This window comes from Leguminivora glycinivorella, chromosome 10, assembly GCF_023078275.1.
Source record: "Leguminivora glycinivorella isolate SPB_JAAS2020 chromosome 10, LegGlyc_1.1, whole genome shotgun sequence".
In the NCBI taxonomy this organism is placed as follows: domain Eukaryota; kingdom Metazoa; phylum Arthropoda; class Insecta; order Lepidoptera; family Tortricidae; genus Leguminivora; species Leguminivora glycinivorella.
The window spans coordinates 1,160,968-1,179,834 of record NC_062980.1 but is presented as its reverse complement, the minus strand read 5'-3'; the positions used below and the strand labels follow the sequence as shown (position 1 = coordinate 1,179,834).

At 38.0% G+C, this 18,867-nt stretch overlaps 2 protein-coding genes and 1 long non-coding RNA gene across 3 annotated transcripts in view; 1 reads left to right on the top strand and 2 right to left on the bottom strand.

The window, feature by feature from the left end:
- LOC125230696 (histone deacetylase 4) overlaps positions 1–18,867 on the bottom strand; it is a 207,383-nt gene that overhangs the window by 67,221 nt on the left and 121,295 nt on the right.
- On the top strand, positions 5,119–6,527 carry LOC125230698. Its single transcript, XR_007177547.1, has 3 exons — positions 5,119–5,398; positions 5,831–5,969; positions 6,252–6,527. It is a non-coding gene; the product is annotated as an uncharacterized LOC125230698 (long non-coding RNA).
- LOC125230692 lies at positions 12,694–14,888 on the bottom strand. Its single transcript, XM_048135948.1, has 2 exons — positions 13,680–14,888; positions 12,694–13,254 (listed from the first exon to the last, which is right to left on the bottom strand). The coding sequence occupies exons 1-2, from the start codon at positions 14,880–14,882 to the stop codon at positions 13,243–13,245; spliced, it is 1,215 nt and encodes a 404-aa protein (XP_047991905.1). The 5' UTR covers positions 14,883–14,888; the 3' UTR covers positions 12,694–13,242.

Here is an 18,867-nt window from a genome sequence, read left to right as displayed (position 1 = left end):
TCAGGATTGACTACAATGAATAAATAACAGGTACAGTCGGTCTTTAGATCGTGTGGTCCGACCCGAGTGTTGCCGTTGTCGACACGTCAATAATAATGAATCTTTTTCTATTTATGCATTTACATACCTCTGACACTGGCGATCAAATATATGAAAGAGGCGCGTTCCCCGCACACAGTCTAAGCTCGCGTAGGTGAACGCGTACTATCCTTTGTGAATAGGCTTTAATATCATATTTTTATATTTATAGAAAAAGCAAACCGTTTGACATTTATCGTGACTTGAATTTGCAACTCACAGAAAATGATTTATTTTTATTTTTATTTCATTTAACATTAAATGGTCATTTTAGTACCAAAACTAATTTCTACGTTATTAATTTACTCGAAAACGGTACTAAATATGACCTAATAGCTACACGGGTTCTAATAGAGTTTTTTAAAATAAAGGTATTTTAAAATTACGCTCGCGGCGTCCCGACGCCGCGCGGCTTAAAGTTTTTTTTATGAAACTTAACGTTAGTAAAGGTGGGTAAAAGTTATATTATTCATAACCTATATTAAATAGGCTTTCATATCATATTTTTTATTTGTAGAAAAAGCAAACAGTTTGACATTTATGATGACTTGAATTTGTAAATCGTAGATGAAAATTTCAAACTTTAAATTTTTATTTATTTTATTTACCATTAAATCATAATTTTAGTACCAAAAATGAATTCTACGTTATTGATTTACTCGAAAACGATACCAAACATGACCTATGAACTAAACGGGCTATGTTAGAATTTTTCAAAGCAAGCCGGGTGAAGCGGTACTTTGACCCCCCCTCCCGAGCCCCAGGGGGGAGGCTCCCGAAGGCTCCCGATCTTAATCGGCTTATTTTGATATAAGGAACAACTGTGCCAAGTTTCATGCTTTGGTCAAGAAAAAGAAGGTTTGGCCTCTTTTTGTCGATAAACGTCCCCACTACATGAAAAACACGTTTATAAATATATTCCTAATCATATTATTGATGAAGGTATTTTTTATTTATTTATAAATATGTGTAGTTAATAATCTGAACTAAAGGTCACCTTTTAAAGACAGTGGTTTGGTGATAAATCTTGAAACAAGAATTATGTATTTTCCTGCATATTTTTCCAAACTATTGTCACACTTATTTTTAAATACATAATATAAAAATCAATACTGACTAAGAGCCATATATATGCACAGACTTAATAAAATTTAAACAACAACAACGGGGCTAACATGTCATATTACTTTTAGTATACTTACAATGCTGATTAAAACAATGAACGTTTACTTTCTCAAAAGAACAAAAGTCAATCCAAAGTTGTCGTAAAACTTCACCGACTAAATGTCAAAGGTTAAATTCAAAGGAGCAAAAAGAGTTTATTTTTAGTCCTAATCAACATACAGTCAGTATTTTGTTTAACCAGTTCCTGTTACAAGTTAAATATAGCTGTCGACGCCCATTGGCTGCCCGACGCATTTTATATGGCAATTGGTTGGTATGACCTGGGACGAGCTAGTTAATAACCACGGGCAATGCTTTTATACTTAATGTAAAAAGGTTACTGCAATTTGATTCCAAAAGTGCTTATAATTCTTAAGATTTTAAGAATACTTTGTGTATGTGGTCAGAGGGAACCAGGGCCAAGACGGACAAACCAACGAATGTTACAGGTCGTAGGTCTATCTAACAAAAAATGTGATAACTATTTTTAAGGGCATATACAGCTTATGAATTACCATGTTTAAATTAAAGATACATACATTTTTTTTAAAGTAGTGACGATACAATAATCTACAAGATAGGAGAATGACAAAACGCTGTTGGAGCAGTCTTTATTCTTGGTCGTCTAGTACAACTCAATTATCAAGAGGATTGGTCACCTCTAAATATAGAACGTTAATTTGTTAGATAGCAACTATGTGGACCAACCAGACGATACGACTCGCGGTTCAACAATAAAACAATCTAAATTAATCGACAAATGGGCCATTTCTTTTTTCAAAGTTATCCCTCCCACTTTTTTTGAATTTGAAAAGTTTTATGTGGTTCCACTCAGAATCGCGAGCTCTTTCAATCCTCGCGCGCAATTCAAAGAGCTCGCGATTCTGAGTGGAAACCACATAAAACTTTTCAAATTCAAAAAAAGTGGGAGGGATAACTTTGAAAAAAAAAATGGCCCATTTGTCGATTAATTTAGATTGTTTTATTGTTGAACCGCGAGTCGTATCTTATGAATCGCGTAAAAAATACCCATGTTACAAAAACGTGGGGTGGACAACTTTGAAAAAAAAAAAATGGCTAAACTGTGAGTGGTAATAATTAAAGAAATTGCCAGGAAAATCACAATTTCAGTTTTCTCTCTATTCACCTAGTCATTTGTTCCTATTCACCCGTCTTTACATCCACCTGGTCTCGATTATAAACAGGATGATAATCTAAATATAGAATGTAAATTTGTTCGATGGCAACTTTATTGAGTAACCAAAACTCTGAAACTCTATAAATAATAAGTTAATGCCTAGTTAATATAAATAGTTATAGGAACTAGCACTACTTATAGTTCAACCCCGTACGGAAGAATTTCAACAACCACTTTCCTCTTGTGGGAGTAGTGGGTGTCGTAAAAGTCGATTGTGGGATATTGATTTAACTGTTGTGTGGGCGATAGGGACATGGCAGCCTTTAAAATCGACTACCAAAACTGGGAGAAGCTTGCGGAGGGGCGGACGGAGTGGCGAAAGTGCGTTGGGGATGGTCGCAAGTTCGTCGATGAGACCAGGTTGGCGGCACTTGCTGACAAAAGGGAAAGAAGACACCATAGCGAAACGTTGCAATCGGTTGCAAGCTTCCCTTGTCAGCTATGTGGCAAAATGTGTCGCTCTCGCATAGGTCTCTTTAGTCATCAAAAGCGATGTCTCTCGGACATTGCACCATAAATCGTCTGATTTAACTGTGGTGTGGGCGATAGGGACATGGCAGCCTTTAAAATCGACTACCAAAACTGGGAGAAGCTTGCGGAGGGGCGGACGGAGTGGCGAAAGTGCGTTGGGGATGGTCGCAAGTTCGTCGATGAGACCTGGTTTGCGGCACTTGCTGACAAAAGGGAAAGAAGACACCATAGCGAAACGTTGCAATCGGTTGCAAGCTTCCCTTGTCAGCTATGTGGCAAAATGTGTCGCTCTCGCATAGGTCTCTTTAGTCATCAAAAGCGATGTCTCTCGGACATTGCACCATAAATCGTCTGATTTAACTGTGGTGTGGGCGATAGGGACATGGCAGCCTTTAAAATCGACTACCAAAACTGGGAGAAGCTTGCGGAGGGGCGGACGGAGTGGCGAAAGTGCGTTGGGGATGGTCGCAAGTTCGTCGATGAGACCTGGTTTGCGGCACTTGCTGACAAAAGGGAAAGAAGACACCATAGCGAAACGTCGCAATCGGTTGCAAGCTTCCCTTGTCAGCTATGTGGCAAAATGTGTCGCTCTCGCATAGGTCTCTTTAGTCATCAAAAGCGATGTCTCTCGGACATTGCACCATAAATCGTCTGAAATAGACGCTAAGGCCAGTATGGGCGATAGACTAATAACTTGTCACTAAATGATCACAATTTAATTTTCTATTAACACCCTTTAATTGCTAAAAGTGACACATGAATAAATTGAATCACTTATCCCTTTTGGGAAACAGTCGTAAGTTGACGTACCTATGTATGTAACTTATAATAAAGTCGTCTAGTACATTTTTATTATCAACAGTATGACGGTCACCTCTATTTATAGAACGTTAATTTGTTGGAAGTCTCGCGGTTTAATCAATCTGCTATTAACACAATCTCGGTTATATCTAAAAATAGTTAATTAACTAGTTTTATAATGACATGGAGTTACATATTAGTAGTAGTAGTAACTCTTTATTGTACAAAACACATTAAAAAAAAATAGCATACATTGAGATGTGAAGTACAAAGGCGAACTTATCCCTTTGAGGGATCTCTTCCAGTTAACCTTTGAGTAAAAAAACAGTGAGATATATATATAAGGTCCTAATTTATTAGTTGCAGATATTTTAACACATGATACTTTACATTAAAATAATTAACTTTATATATAAATTAAGAAATCTTTTCATGTAACTTTTTTGATTTCATTTTCCTAACAAAAAAATTAATTATAATTTCGTCTAAAAAAAATCATCATGTGCATTATCACATGTCACAATAACACTGTCTGCCATGTCAACAATTGTTTGTTGTAAATGTCGTAAAGGTTCGGCGGGAAAATTGCACATGTCATTGAAGTGGCCAGTTACAGTTAAGTGGTACGTAAAAGAGGTACTAGAATCTGTTCAATGAGTTTTCATTTAATAATCACATAAACAGAGTCTTTTTACGTAGCAAATTTGTTTTTCCGCACTGAAAGAAATAATTAACTGAACTAATTCAGTTGTTTCAGAAATAATTGAACTCAAGTTATAGCGAAACAAATTTTAGTTAAATTTACATAACTAATTTTGTGGTGTAATACAATACTAGTCATGTTATTTTGTATTTGATGTGCAGTAATTTAATATTAGGCTGTTATTAACTTAATCAACTTAAACGAAGTAGTAGAGCTGCTGCAACAGAACTGTCTTTTTATAATTAACTTAAATGTATCCTTAATTATTATCAGTACGTTAGACTACGTTTTACCAAACTATGTATTGTTGTTCCAACAAAACTGTATATGTTTGCAGACTGTTAAAGTGTTTGATTGATTTTAACCAAATCTAATAGCATACTAATAATTTTACCTTACATAACTACCAGGTAACAATTTCATTCAAATATTAGACAAACAATTATGTTGTCTTTAATTTACTACTCTATTTATTAACAAAAAATAGTTTTGTAACAAATAAGTGATTTTACTTCTTTGTTGCTTACTTAAGCAAATGTACGAATTAAGGAAAACTATAGTTATAAAGTACGTAATGTTTAGTAAAACACTACAAAACTTTTGTTATCTGTAGCTCGAACGATTGTTTATAACATGAAACAGAATGACGCGACGCGCACAGTCGCACAGTAAATGGACCGGACCCACACCGGACCCAAGCAAACCTGTTCGTTCCCGTTTGTGTTTCCTCGAGACGAGAGTCTCAGCATTTCAGCACGCATCACAGTTTGTTCAGTCCGGTTGTTATTAATAAAATTCATGGTATTTGTGAAGAAAACCTTGGAGGCAAGGGCGGGTGCACAATATGAGTGAACTTGAGGAGGCGGCGGCGGCGGAGTCAGCCAGAACCTCCGAGTGTGAGATGCCTCGTGTACTAGTACCACTACGATGGAGGAGTACCTAGCGTCGTGGCTCTCCCTATGTAAATATTTAGATGTTTAAAGGTAAGTAACAACATTTAATAACAATAATGAATTGCATGATATGGGAGCTGTAGTTGTAGCGTAAGTAGATATCTACCAAACGTGCTTAATGCCCATAAGTAGGATTGAATACGCAATTAATTAGGTGGAAGTTTTCTTAATTCCTAAGTTTAATACGTAGGTTTACAGGGGGCAATTTACAGGTAGGTAAACACAGCAGGTAGGTTTGTAGGTCAGAAATTAATTCTACTACTAATTTCCAGTAACATAGTAAACGAGTGGTCAATACCATTACCTATATTCCTTTCACTGCGGCGTTTTCAGTTCACCTTGGTTATGGGGTTACAATTTTATTGTTATTCGTTGGAATAGTTGGAAAGTTCTATTGTATGTTCTATTATCCTTTATCAGTGAATGTTGGTATTCTGACATTTGTGTACGTTTTAATTTCAGAACACAGAAAACATATTGATATTTTGCAGTTATTATCAGAAGAGGAAATATAAGAAATTATTACAAGGCGAAACTGATTACCCAAACAGCCATGCTACAAAACATAATTAGTATAATTACGGACGCATTTTCCAAAAAAGTAAGTACCTATAGAGTCTGTTCGGAAAGAGAAGAGTAGTGAAATGTATGGGGTTGGGGTCCAATACATTCCACGACTCTTCTCTTTCCGAACAGACTAACATCACCACAACCTTTGATTTCATATGTATCTTTTAATATTAACGATTGTTTTGTTTTTGTATTTAGAACCCTTTTTTACACGATAAAAGTTCAAAATGGTTTTGTAATATGTACAAAAATAAAACATTATTAAAAAGTATACGAGGACTGAGGAAGGTACATATTAAATTGAATGTTTCAGAACATTGTGAAGAAGTCCTGGACCTGGCAGCATTTATGGCGACCCCTTTTTTGGTGACTACTTCGAACGTAGGCAAGAGTAAGAATTAAACCAGGTCTACTCTAAACTTCTCTGGTGGCCGTCTAAGCTGATTGTGCCGGAAGGATTTTTTTTATGCATGTGAAATGTGCTGCGCAAATAGAAGAGACCATCGCACGCAGAGCGGAAAGACGGTGCGAAATGGAATTAACGTTGCCGCCGTCTAAATTGTAAGATATTCTATCAAAGCTCTAATAAACCTAATTGTAAATAATGTTCGTTACGAAATGCAGTTGATGCGTGATTTAAAATAAAATTTGTTCTTAATGCACTGGGTAGCTCTTGGGCTAAAGTAAAAGCGAAACATAAGCATAAGTTAGTATTTCCATTGTTTCTATTTTTTGATGATTACGAAATCAGAAAGTAAATAATGTTATAGTGTCATAATTTTATTATAATATTTCGGAAATACAGGAATTATTTGAATAAAACTGTACTTAGCATTTAAATGAAGAGTTTTACTATGCTACCTACCTAAAATTTGAATATTCGTATCAAGACGCTTTACGTTAATTATTTATGAAAATAATGGAATTTAATTATTGTTGTTTTTAATGTAAGTAACACCAATTCAAGTAAAACCCCGTCTTAATATGAATATTTATCAGAATTCAGTCAAATAATAAATATTTTAAATATACTGTAATTCCACTATATTTTGTTAGTTAAACGTCGGATCAAATAGCTACCAGTCCATCCGGCAAATAACTTAGTACAAAAAGGGACGATATCAATGAATCCGTCCTTAAATTAATCAACGAGAGTATAGTAAAATCACATTGTATTGAAATGAATTGTAACAATACCTTCTAGTAGCATTACCTGATCACTTATTACGAATATTATCTAAGATTCAGTTTAGGACCTAAACGGAATTGCTACAGGACGGAGCTAAAAACTTAAACTGAATCGTAATAAGTGATCGGGTAAGGCTACTAAAAGGTGTTGTTACAATTCATTTCAATACAATGTGATTTTACTATACTCTCGTTGATTAATTTAAGGACGGATTCATTGATATCGTCCCTTTTGGTACTAAGTTAATTGCCGGATGGACTGGTAGCTATTTGATCCGACGTTTAACTAACAAAATATAGTGGAATTACCATTTTAATTATAGATTACTAAATTGGTCGAGCTACTTGTAGCTAAACAGTTTTGTTATTAGTTACCAGACTAAACTTTCTGATTAACAACCTAAGTACTGTAACACGTCAACAAATTAAATTAGTTACCAGTTGATGAACAGTTTGACTACTAATAAATAAATCAATTCAGAAAATAATTGAACAGTTTAATTACTAAGTAAATGTAGGATTATTTAATTATTACAAAACATTTTTGTGTTTGCAACCAACTAGATGTTATAGATTCGTAAGCAATTTGGTTGTGAAATAGTTAAATTATTTGTTCCATAGTAACAAAATGGCGCTTGTACTTTTGTTGCAAATCACAAAATGTTATAATTATTACTAGACTATTACCATTGTTATAAGTAGAACATACAATTTAAAACAGTAACATAAATAGTTAAGTTGTTCATAACTCAACACAAATAACAAAACACGGTTTGGTAATGGGTAACACGTAGTTCGCAAGTCACAATTTTTAGGTAAGCAGTAACCTAAAATTTGGTTACAGTTATGCAAACATTTCTTTCAGTGCGTTTTCTCCAAAAAAACATCGTAAAAGCTATAATGTTTCACGGTTTAATATACTCCAGAGACCGAGTACTATCAGCTGTAAAAATATCTGCATCTAATAAATTAGGACCTTATATATATTGCTATATTGCTATTGATGATATATTGCTTTGAGTGATATTGTATGTATAAAAAAAATTAGGACTATTTCGAAGCGATCATTAAAGGAATGTTGATATCAGACCTAAGGTTGAACTTTAAGTTAATATTAGGTAATATGTAGTACGGAAAATCATATAGGTAGTTATATTTCACGAATTATCTTACTCACTCTCACTTAATAGCAATCAAGCAACGCGCCTAGACCTAGAGACACATAATGGTTGAGACATGTGTTGAAATGTGTAGGTATAGTCAACCAATTGGAACCCTAGGCCAACCTACAACCATGTCAAAATGACAAGCAGTAAGAGATTTCTTTCACTATGACATAGTTCTATAGGGGTTAGGGGTGGTTGACTGTCCACATTTAAGTCTTTAGACACGGTCGGTTACACTAAACCGTCTGTTCCTCAATTTAGCATTCGTAATTTATTTTGTATCCGAATTTCCATAGACTAGATGTGGCAAACAAATGTATTCAACAAGTATAGGTACTTATTCATAGAAGTAAATGTACGCAGTTAGTGCGACGGTAAATATTTACGCGTATTTGTAGTAAGTCGTAAATAAATGACACGAATGGCGTAATACCTTTATGTTGCGAGTAGAGTACGGCTAGCGGCTTACCTGGAAAAATAAAAACATGTCAATATACACGTCTTTTTAATATAAATAGCAGTGGCGGCTGATGAAAATTTCTGCTAGGCAACACTGAGCAAAAAGAAACCTACCTTAACATTAGGTACTTTACTAGTAATCAATTTTAGGCAAGCCGATGGGAATCGGCTTGTACGGATACGGACCAGTCGCTGCTGATAAATAGACAAAGTTTTGAATTATTCATGGTTATTTTCATTAGACTTATATTGACCAGGATATAGACCGTGATTACCTTTTTGATTTTTGCCGAGCTCCCGATATTTCGACTCAGTTGCATGATGTTGATGCACAGAAAACTCCGTTTCCGATCATGGTCTATGTCCCGGTCAATGTAATTCTAATAAATAGACGGTTCAGATTTTGCATGTGTTTTTGATACATAGCATTTGGTGGATTGAATAACATGGGCGTGGTAACGTGGTAGTGCCAGATAAGTATGTTTTTATGAGTCACATCACATCCTCCTGCCCGTGGACATCTAACTTAACCACCTGCCACTAGCCATTTTAATGGTGACACAATGACAACGCAAAACGACTATTTCTAAGATACTACACTTGACCCTGCCTTTCTGGGGAAACTCAACAGACAGAGATTTAGCATTTATAAGTCAAAAGAAATGTATACGTTCAATGTGTGGCAGAAACAAATTTGAACCATGTAAAGATTTATTCACTGAATTAAGAATTTTAACTCTTCCATCCCTATATATATATGAAACAGCATTATATGTCAAAACGAATATAGGACAATACACAAAATTTAACAGTGCTCGCAAAGTTGACAATATAAAAAACAAAATGTATAAGACAGCACTTCTATCAAAAAGTATATTTGGAATGGAACCTCGAATTTATAATAATTTACCAGATAACATACGAAGACTACAGGACGTGAATATATTCAAAAAAGATCTTTTTAATTTTCTTGTTAATAAGGCTTATTATTCCATAAAAGAATATCTAGATGATTGTGACATACAAAATATCAATTAGAAAGTAATGTATAATGACTATTTTTTGTATTTAATTGTAAATCTTTATTTAATTTTAATTGTGTCTATTTATTTGAATTGTAATTTTAATTCTGACTAATTGTAATTTATTAATTTTATATTATTCATTTGCTCTCGTGCCTCTCGTCCTTTTTGACATTTGTATGCCAACCGGCAAAACATAGTTTGTTCAGACCATTCATAGACCTAAGACCTAATTATGTACCTATGTTTTACAAATAAAGCATTCTGATTCTGATTCCTTGTCATTGTCGTGTCATAAAATGTCTATTTTGTATAAACATTACTTTCTAATTCAAGATATAAAAACAGTTTGAAGAACTCTGACGTTCTCATACCATTAGTATAAAACTGTTTTTAAAATTTGTATATAATACATACAACTAAAGCTTGGTCGCATGGTCGCGCGATAAACGATAAAACATCAGGCCGGGGATATCGCACTTACAAATGGTGCGAAATGGGCGGCCTGATGTTTTATCATTTATCGCGCGGCCATGCTTGCCGGCCAGGAATATATGAGCATTGTCAAGAAGGGGCTGTTAAGTTCATGTACGGTCACATTAGTCACATTTTAATATACTACCTATGAAGAAATATGTTCTCCTGAAATTCCGTAATAACGAGCGTCGTCAGATATTTCTGGTTACCCGGCCTAGCCAAAATGACAATCGCTGACGCTAGACACCGATCCCAAAAGCATTCTTGCTCTGTCGTGCCAATACGGAAGAACCCGAAGAACTTTAGCCTCTTGCCGCCCAATGTGCAATTTCTTTTGTCTCTAAATTTTTTCGAACAAATGAAACTCAACTCAATTTAAAATGCAACTAGGATCCAAAACTCTAGTTTTGTATGGTAGCTATACGGTAACGATATACGTTCCCTGGCTTTAGATCCTATAGACTCTCCCAGACTTAGATAAGTCTAACTCAGTTTACAAGATACAAGGAACCACGAGCCCTTAGAGCAGGGAAAAGAGTACGATTGTGTATCGGTCAGTTATCGCATCCGGCGGGGTCATCGGCCTTCCGGCGCAATCGGTCAGCTGCTCGAGGGCCGCCACTGTTTACATGTTGTGTTCAAACATCAAAACATACATGTTTTGTTGTAGCTTGTGACATCTCGGAGGAAAATAAGAAGATTTACATTCCTAAGAATATGAAAGATGTTACGGGCACAGTTACAACAGTTTTTCAGGTTTGGAAAATGTATAAACGAGGAGGAGTCTAATAAAGAATTGAATGAATCTTTACTGAAGATTGGAGGAAAAGAGATCATAAATCATAAATCAATCATTTATTCGTGATAAACAACATACAACACATATAAAACAATAAAAGCACATTCAAAAGTTAAAAGAAAAAATAATAAGTAAAAAACAAAGAAAAATAAAACACATTCATATAATTGTTTACCACGAAATGGTCCCGCCTCAGCGTAATGCTAACCACAGGGTCAGCGCTGATCTTCCGGCGAGACCATTTGTGTGCCACGGACGCATTAAACGTGCAACACGGCCTTAAGAGGGCATTCAACGAAAACGTCGTAATAATGTAAAATTGATAGTTTTAGTCGGCAAAATGCTACACTTTCCGTCAATTAAAAGACTTATTAAGTTCAGGATTCGATTAGGACATCTTCTTAACTTACATGTTATGAGACTGGATTTTTAAAAACTAACTCACTTAATTAATTATGATTTTTTTTCTGGTGCATGTTTAGGAAAACCCGCGAAAAGTGCTGACTTAGTCCGTCTAATTTGTAAAATTTGGATAGTTTTGAATGCTTCAAGTGGTAAATTTGTATTATGTATATCCTGTACTACAATCTTCTGAGACTACTTCTTTGTTATAAGGCTTTAGAATAGAGTAAATGAGGATATGATGAATCCAATTTGTTTCAGAAATCACCTCAGAATAAGTGTCAATTTCTTCGAAAACTTACGTTTTTTGAAGTAGTTTTAATATAAAAATAATCTGCAACGCTTACTCAAACAGATTTTATGCAAAAGTTTTCTATTAATTGCAATTTAATATTTTTGACGATTTTTTAAAAATGCCTCCTTATTACCGGTTACGCGCGCTTGCGATGTCAGTACCGCGGCAGAGCTTGTAGAGGCAGGACGTATGTTAGTCCGCTCCGCACGCGGCTCGACGATCGCGAAGTTATTTTGTCATTGTGTGCGGCACCCGCCGTGTCCAAAACCGCACTTGTGTGCGTGTTTGGCTGTACTGTTGCATGTATACTGCGACCGAAAACTTTGATCCTTGGGTTGACGACTTTGGTAACTAACTAATTAACTTGACTAATATTTTTAGTAAGTATTACTGACTCGTCTCAACAAAATCTTTGACAATAGATGGTACTCAGGATCTGATGATGAAGTCAGATGGTAGTCATGAGTTCTCATCAACCAGGTCTTGAAACCATTTCGTGTTTGGGCTCGTTTGATTCGCCTCAACAAGATCTTTGACAAGAGGTGATGGTACCCAGGATCTGATGATGAAGCCGGAAGGTAGTCATGAGTTCTCATCAACCAGGTCTTGAAACCATTTCGTGTTTGGGTTCGTTTGATTTGCCTCAACAAGATCTTTGACAAGAGGTGATGGTACCCAGGATCTGATGATGAAGCCGGAAGGTAGTCATGAGTTCTCATCAACCAGGTCTTGAAACCATTTCGTGTTTGGGCTCGTTTGGTTCGTCTCAACAAGATCTTTGACAAGAGATGGTACCCAGGATCTGATGATGAAGCTGGAAGGTAGTCAAGAGAATTCATCAACCAGGTCTTGAAACCACTCCGTGTTTGGGCTCGTTTGGTTCGTCTCAACAAGATCTTTGACAAGAGATGGTACCCAGGATCTGATGGTGAAGCCGAAAGAACCCTGTAATAACCACATCATCTAAGAACACACCAACCCGAGGTATATCCGCAAACATTTGTTCCAAAATCCTCTGGAAAATTCCCGGGCTCGAGGATAGACCATATATAAGACGATTATATTTAAACAAGCCCTTGTGTGTGTTTATAACTGTATACTTGGAGGTGTCATCCAAAACTAGCTGTGCGTATGCCTGGGACAAGTCAATCTTACTAAACTTTTTACCACCATGTAACTTGGCAAACAAATCTTCTACTCTTGGTAAGGGAAAACGGTCCACTTCTAGATATTTGTTCAAACTTATCTTATAATCACCACAAATCCGGAGAGATCCATCTGACTTGACCACCGGGACGATTGGAGTTGCCCAGTCCGCTGTTTCCACGGGTGTGATGACACCCTCTTGCTGCAGCCGCTCGAGCTCCCTCTCCACAGGTCCACGAAGGGCGTATGCTAATGGCCGCGCGCGCAGGAACACCGGCCTGGCGCCGTCTCTCACCCGCAGCGTGACCAGCCCGCCATTGTACCGGCCCAGTCCCTCCGAGAAAACGTCTTTAAATCTGGAACTAAATTCCGACAGATCAAAAACTTCATTAGGTTTCACAAAATACATTAACTCTAATCGTTGCTTTACTCTCTTAATGATACCCAATTCAGTTAACCACTCTCTGCCTAACAAATTCTCCTTGCCATTATCTACTACATATAAGTCTAATTCTTTGTTTAAGTCGCCCAAACGCACTAGACATTTTATTTTTCCTGATGTAGGAACCCCTCCTCCCGTCAGATAAGATAACCTCAAATTGCTGGGCTCTAACTTACAGTCCCTAAAATAAGTTTTATAAAATCGCGTACTAACACATGAAATTCTGCTGCCAGTATCAATTTCCATGAATAAATCCCTATTGTTTACATTTATCATCATTTTATACGGCGGATATTTAGAATCTGTTGTGTTTTGCCTAACCACATTAACACACGAATAGTTTACCTCTAAATCATCTTCCGGGGCCGATTGATCCCCCGTTTCCGTAAATACGTAATGTAGTCCTCCGGAACGTGACAATCGCGGGCACATTTTCTTTAAATGTCCTTGCTGGTTGCACACTCGACACGAATATAACTTGAATTTGCATGTTTCACTGGAATGATCTCGGCCACAAACAGTACAAAGTTGACCCTGACCGTGTCCGTGACCTCCTTTTCGTTTGAAATCAGCTGTCAGTGTCACTTCCGCGCCGGCGCCGCCATATTTGCGTTGCCCGTTCCCTTTCGGCCATGTTCGTCCAATTCCGCTTGACGTCGCGCCGCCTCGTGTGTTGCCTCTCGCTCTCCCCGCCGCTTCACTTATGGCATGGCAGCTTGCCTCTCGCTCGCCGCCGGGATTATTTCGCCGAGCTACCTCCGCCGCATTAAATTCCGCCGCCTCCATTGCAATCGCTAAGTCCGTAGCCGTTTTTAATTTAAGGTCCTTCTCCGTAAATAACCTTAAACGAATGCTCTCACTATGTAAACCGCACACAAACTGATCCCTTACACTTTCGTCTAACCAAGTTCCAAAGTCACAGAACCTACTTAACTTCTTCAGATCCGCTAAGTAATCCGCCACCGATTCACTTTTTGCTTGTTTACGCTGACGAAACTTGTACCTTTCCGCTAAAACACTGGGCGTAGGCTGCAAATGATCGGCTAACAGTTGATTAATTTTGTCGTACTTTAAGGTAGACGGTTTCTCCGGTGTACACAGAGTCACTAAGAGCTCGTACGCCTCCGCACCCATCAAAGTTATCAACAGTGGAACTTTCCTCTCCTCCTTGACCTCGTTAACCACAAAATACTGCTCCACTCGGTCCTTGTAGGCTTCCCAGCTGCCTTTATGGATGTCGAACGGTTCCACTTTGCCCACCGCCATATTGCAGTTTCCCTCCTGTAATTTCTCTTTCCCTCCGTCGTGATAAAAACGTATTCGTGGCTCCGCTGACACTGCTCGCGCGAAGTTCGAAGGATCTCGTCGCCAGTTGATAGATATGTAGTCTATACTTGGTGAGGGATGATGCGGAATAGTTCTGGGGTGGAGCCAATAGAAAAACAGGCGTTCAGACACAGGTTTATTTCCGGACTGACGAAACGTTACAAGAACAAGTCGGCGCCAGAGGGCGCGCGTGTAGATTAACTCTACCCTACATTTATACATATATAACAGTAGTCAAGAGTATTCAACAACCAGGTCTTGAAACTCTTCTGTGTTTGGGCTCGTTTGATTCGTCTCAACAAGATCTTTGACAGGAGATGGTACCCAGGATCTGATGATGAAGCTGGAAGGTAGTCAAGAGAATTCATCAACCAGGTCTTGAAACCACTCCGTGTTTGGGCTCGTTTGGTTCGTCTCAACAAGATCTTTGACAAGAGATGGTACCCAGGATCTGATGGTGAAGCCGAAAGGTAGTCAAGAGTATTCAACAACCAGGTCTTGAAACTCTTCTGTGTTTGGGCTCGTTTGATTCGTCTCAACAAGATCTTTGACAGGAGATGGTACCCAGGATCTGATGGTGAAGCCGAAAGGTAGTCAAGAGTATTCAACAACCAGGTCTTGAAACTCTTCTGTGTTTGGGCTCGTTTGATTCGTCTCAACAAGATCTTTGACAGGAGATGGTACCCAGGATCTGATGATGAAGCTGGAAGGTAGTCAAGAGTATTCCACGACCAGGTCTTGAAACCACTTCATGTTTGGGTTCGTTTGATTCGTCTCAACAAGATCTTTGACAAGAGATGGTAATCACTCTTTTATACTCTGGCGCATCCACTGTCTCAGTGTGTCAACAGTCAACTAAAGCAGGTAGGCGTAGTCCACTGTCTCAGTGTGTCAACAGTCAACTAAAGCAGGTAGGCGTAGCGTAGAGTTGTATTTCCTTACAAAAACCTAATACATAGATGTGGACCTTCCTGTGCTCCATGCAATTAAAACAACATAATATTTAAAAACCGGCCGAGAGCGTGTCGGGTCACGCTCAGTGCCTACACTGAGCGTGGCCCGACACGCTCTCGGCCGGTTTTTAAAGCCGCGTTGGTAAATAGCCGCTCGGCTTTTCCGTAGTTTTCCATATTTTTCAAAAACTACAGAACCTATCAAGTTCAAAACAGTTTTCCTAGAAGTTTATAAAGTTCTACTTTTGTGATTTTTAATAGAGTTAGAGGGGGGGGGGGGCACACTTTTTTTTTCTTTAGGAGTGATTATTCCCGAAAATATTAATATTATCAAAAAACGATTTCAGTAATTCATTTTTAAATACCTATCTAACAATAAATCATACGTTAGGGTTGAAATGAAAAAAAAAATCACTCCCCACTTTACGTGTAGGGGGGGTACCCTAATAAAACATTTTTTCCACTTTTTATTTTTGCACTTTGTCGGCGTGACTGATATACATATTGGTACCAAATTTCAGCTCTCTAGTTCTAACGGTCACTGAGATTATCCGCGGACGGACGGACGGAGGGACGGACGGAGGGACAGACAGACGGACATGGCGAAACTATAAGGGTTCCTAGTTGACTGCGAAACCCTAAAAACACATTTTAAATATAAAAAAAACTACTTAAAATTAAAGAAAACCGATCTTAGTTCCATTATATATATGTACCTAGAAAACATCATCAACTTCCTTGCGTTATCCCGGCATTTGCCACGGCTCATGGGAGCCTGCGGTCCACTTTGACAACTAATCCCAAGATTTGGCCTAGGCACTAGTTTTTACGAAAGCGACTGCCATCTGACCTTTCAACCCAAAGGGTAAACTAGACCTTATTGGAATAAGTCCGGTTTCCTCACGATGTTTTCCTTCACCGAAAAGAACCTAGAAAACATATCATACAAAAATGAAATAAAACTAAGAAAACGGATTATATTCATTATACGCGATATAATCTGATTCCATAAATTTATTTCATAAGTAACTATCGCGGTGACAGAAGACAATTTAATTTATTTCTTCCTAGGCTACACACGTTTTAATAAAAAAAACCGGCCAAGAGCGTGTCGGGCCACGCTCAGTGTAGGGTTCCGTAGTTTTTCGTATTTTTCTCAAAAACTACTGAACCTATCAAGTTCAAAACAATTTTCCAAGTTTTTATAAAGTTCTACTTTTGTTATTTTTTTCATATTTTTTAAACATATGGTTCAAAAGTTAGAGGGGGGGGGGACGCACTTTTTTTTCCTTTAGGAGCGATTATTTCCGAAAATATTAATGTTATCAAAAAACGATCTTAGTAAACCCTTATTCATTTTTAAATACCTATCCAACAATATATCACACGTTGGGGTTGGAATGAAAAAAAATATTTTTGCACTTTGTTGGCGTGATTGATATACATATTGGTACCAAATTTCAGCTTTCTAGTGCTTACGGTTACTGAGATTATCCGCGGACGGACGGACGGACGGACAGACAGACATGGCGAAACTATAAGGGTTCCTAGTTGACTACGGAACCCTAAAAACTGTGATAAGTTTAATAATTAAACTAAAAGGTCAAGTATTTATGCACGAAATCATGTATGCAAATATGTAATATATATATGGTGGTGTTTTTACGCAAGTATCAATAATGGTTAGTCCGCAACGCTACTGACGGCGTGGCGGTACCGACCATGAATGCTATCCCTTTCGCTCTAGCCGCACGTAAGGTTGGTTCGAAGAGGATCGCACGCTATGTCTGTACCGCAGGCTACAATCGTTATGCTTCTGGTTATAGTGTGCGTCTGCACACAGGCGCACGCCAGCGCCGCCGGCGTCGAAATGCGAGCAAGCAGATTTTTTGAAAGCGCTCTTAACAGCCTGAACGCGTCCATTTGTCGTTGGTCACAATCGGCGCCATCTTGCGCCTGCGCCATGAAGATCAAGAAGGCCTATACGAATATGTTTCAGTATTTCAGTATGTTGTAAATATATAAAAGAAGAAACTGACTGAATGACATAACAACACACAGCCGAAATCGCTGGTCCTAGAGATTCCAAATTTAGCACGTAGGTTCCTTATAAGGAGCACTAAGAAAGGATCTTTCAAAATTCACCTCCTAAGGGGATGAAATGGGGGTCCAAAATTTGTTGAATGAATTTGGCGATGCCGCGGGAAAAGGCTAGTATCTAATAAATATACCTAACACACCGTAATCAGAAATACACAAGTTTGACATTATTGGGTTGAGACTTTTCAATAACCATCACAAGCGAGAAATAATAGGACAACACAAATACACTTAACAGCATTTTACCGGGTTCAAAAACCGATGCAGGCCATCAAAAACTAACTTCTAAGTAACCTTATTCCAATGGCATAGGTGCTAAAAGTCAGGCCACAAGCTCGTCATCAGATCTGTGCCGGTGATCTCGTGCACTAGATGCGCTTGCACTTCCCGCTGGCCCGCATATCGGGCCAGTTGGCGCTAGCGCTGATTGGTATTGGCAGGTCGTTTCTCATAGTCTGACATCTGCGTTGTGGACACGACAATCACTTTGCGACGTCATGTTGTTAGGAATGTGAATCCCTTGCCCTTCGGTACCTACAGTCGACATCAGATATATATGAACACGCCTTATCTCCTTGACAATAAAGGCGTGTTCAGATATTTGTGAGCACCTCGACCGCTCCGATAGGTATATCTAATAGCGACTGTACCACTAAGTCGCATCAATCCTGACTTAAGTCGAAAATTGGAACTAAATTCGTCCAAAGGGGCCCGTTCTATTTTCAGTTTGTGCCAAAAACCTGTTCTTGAAACGTTGAATACCTTAATTAATAAAGTTCATCGACACGCGTGAACATTTTAAAAACGTATTTTATTAAACCCTGTCCAATTTTATAACTGTATTTTATTTTTCTAAAAACTTGCAATTGGTCAAATCTTCCGAATGTCGGACAAGAGTAGGAGTCCGAAAACTCAAATAAGGCATCTGGCAGACCCCGTTGGCGATGGCGGGGCGGACTCCTGCTTGAATAAGTGGCCAGCCCCGACAATAAGTAGAGGTAAGGCAGAAGTAGACACGACAGGCTCAATAAAAATAAAACCACGAAGGCCTTTTGTTTCTGTTTTTTTTTTTCTATTTTAAGAATACGGTACCCTCAAACATGCATATCCCGACACGCAATCGTCGAACTTTATTCCTCATCTGCTCTACTGGT

Excerpts from the sequence above, each read along its gene's own strand:
- LOC125230692 (XM_048135948.1), bottom strand. The coding sequence starts at position 14,882 with ATGTATAAATGTAGGGTAGAGTTAATCTACACGCGCGCCCTCTGGCGC.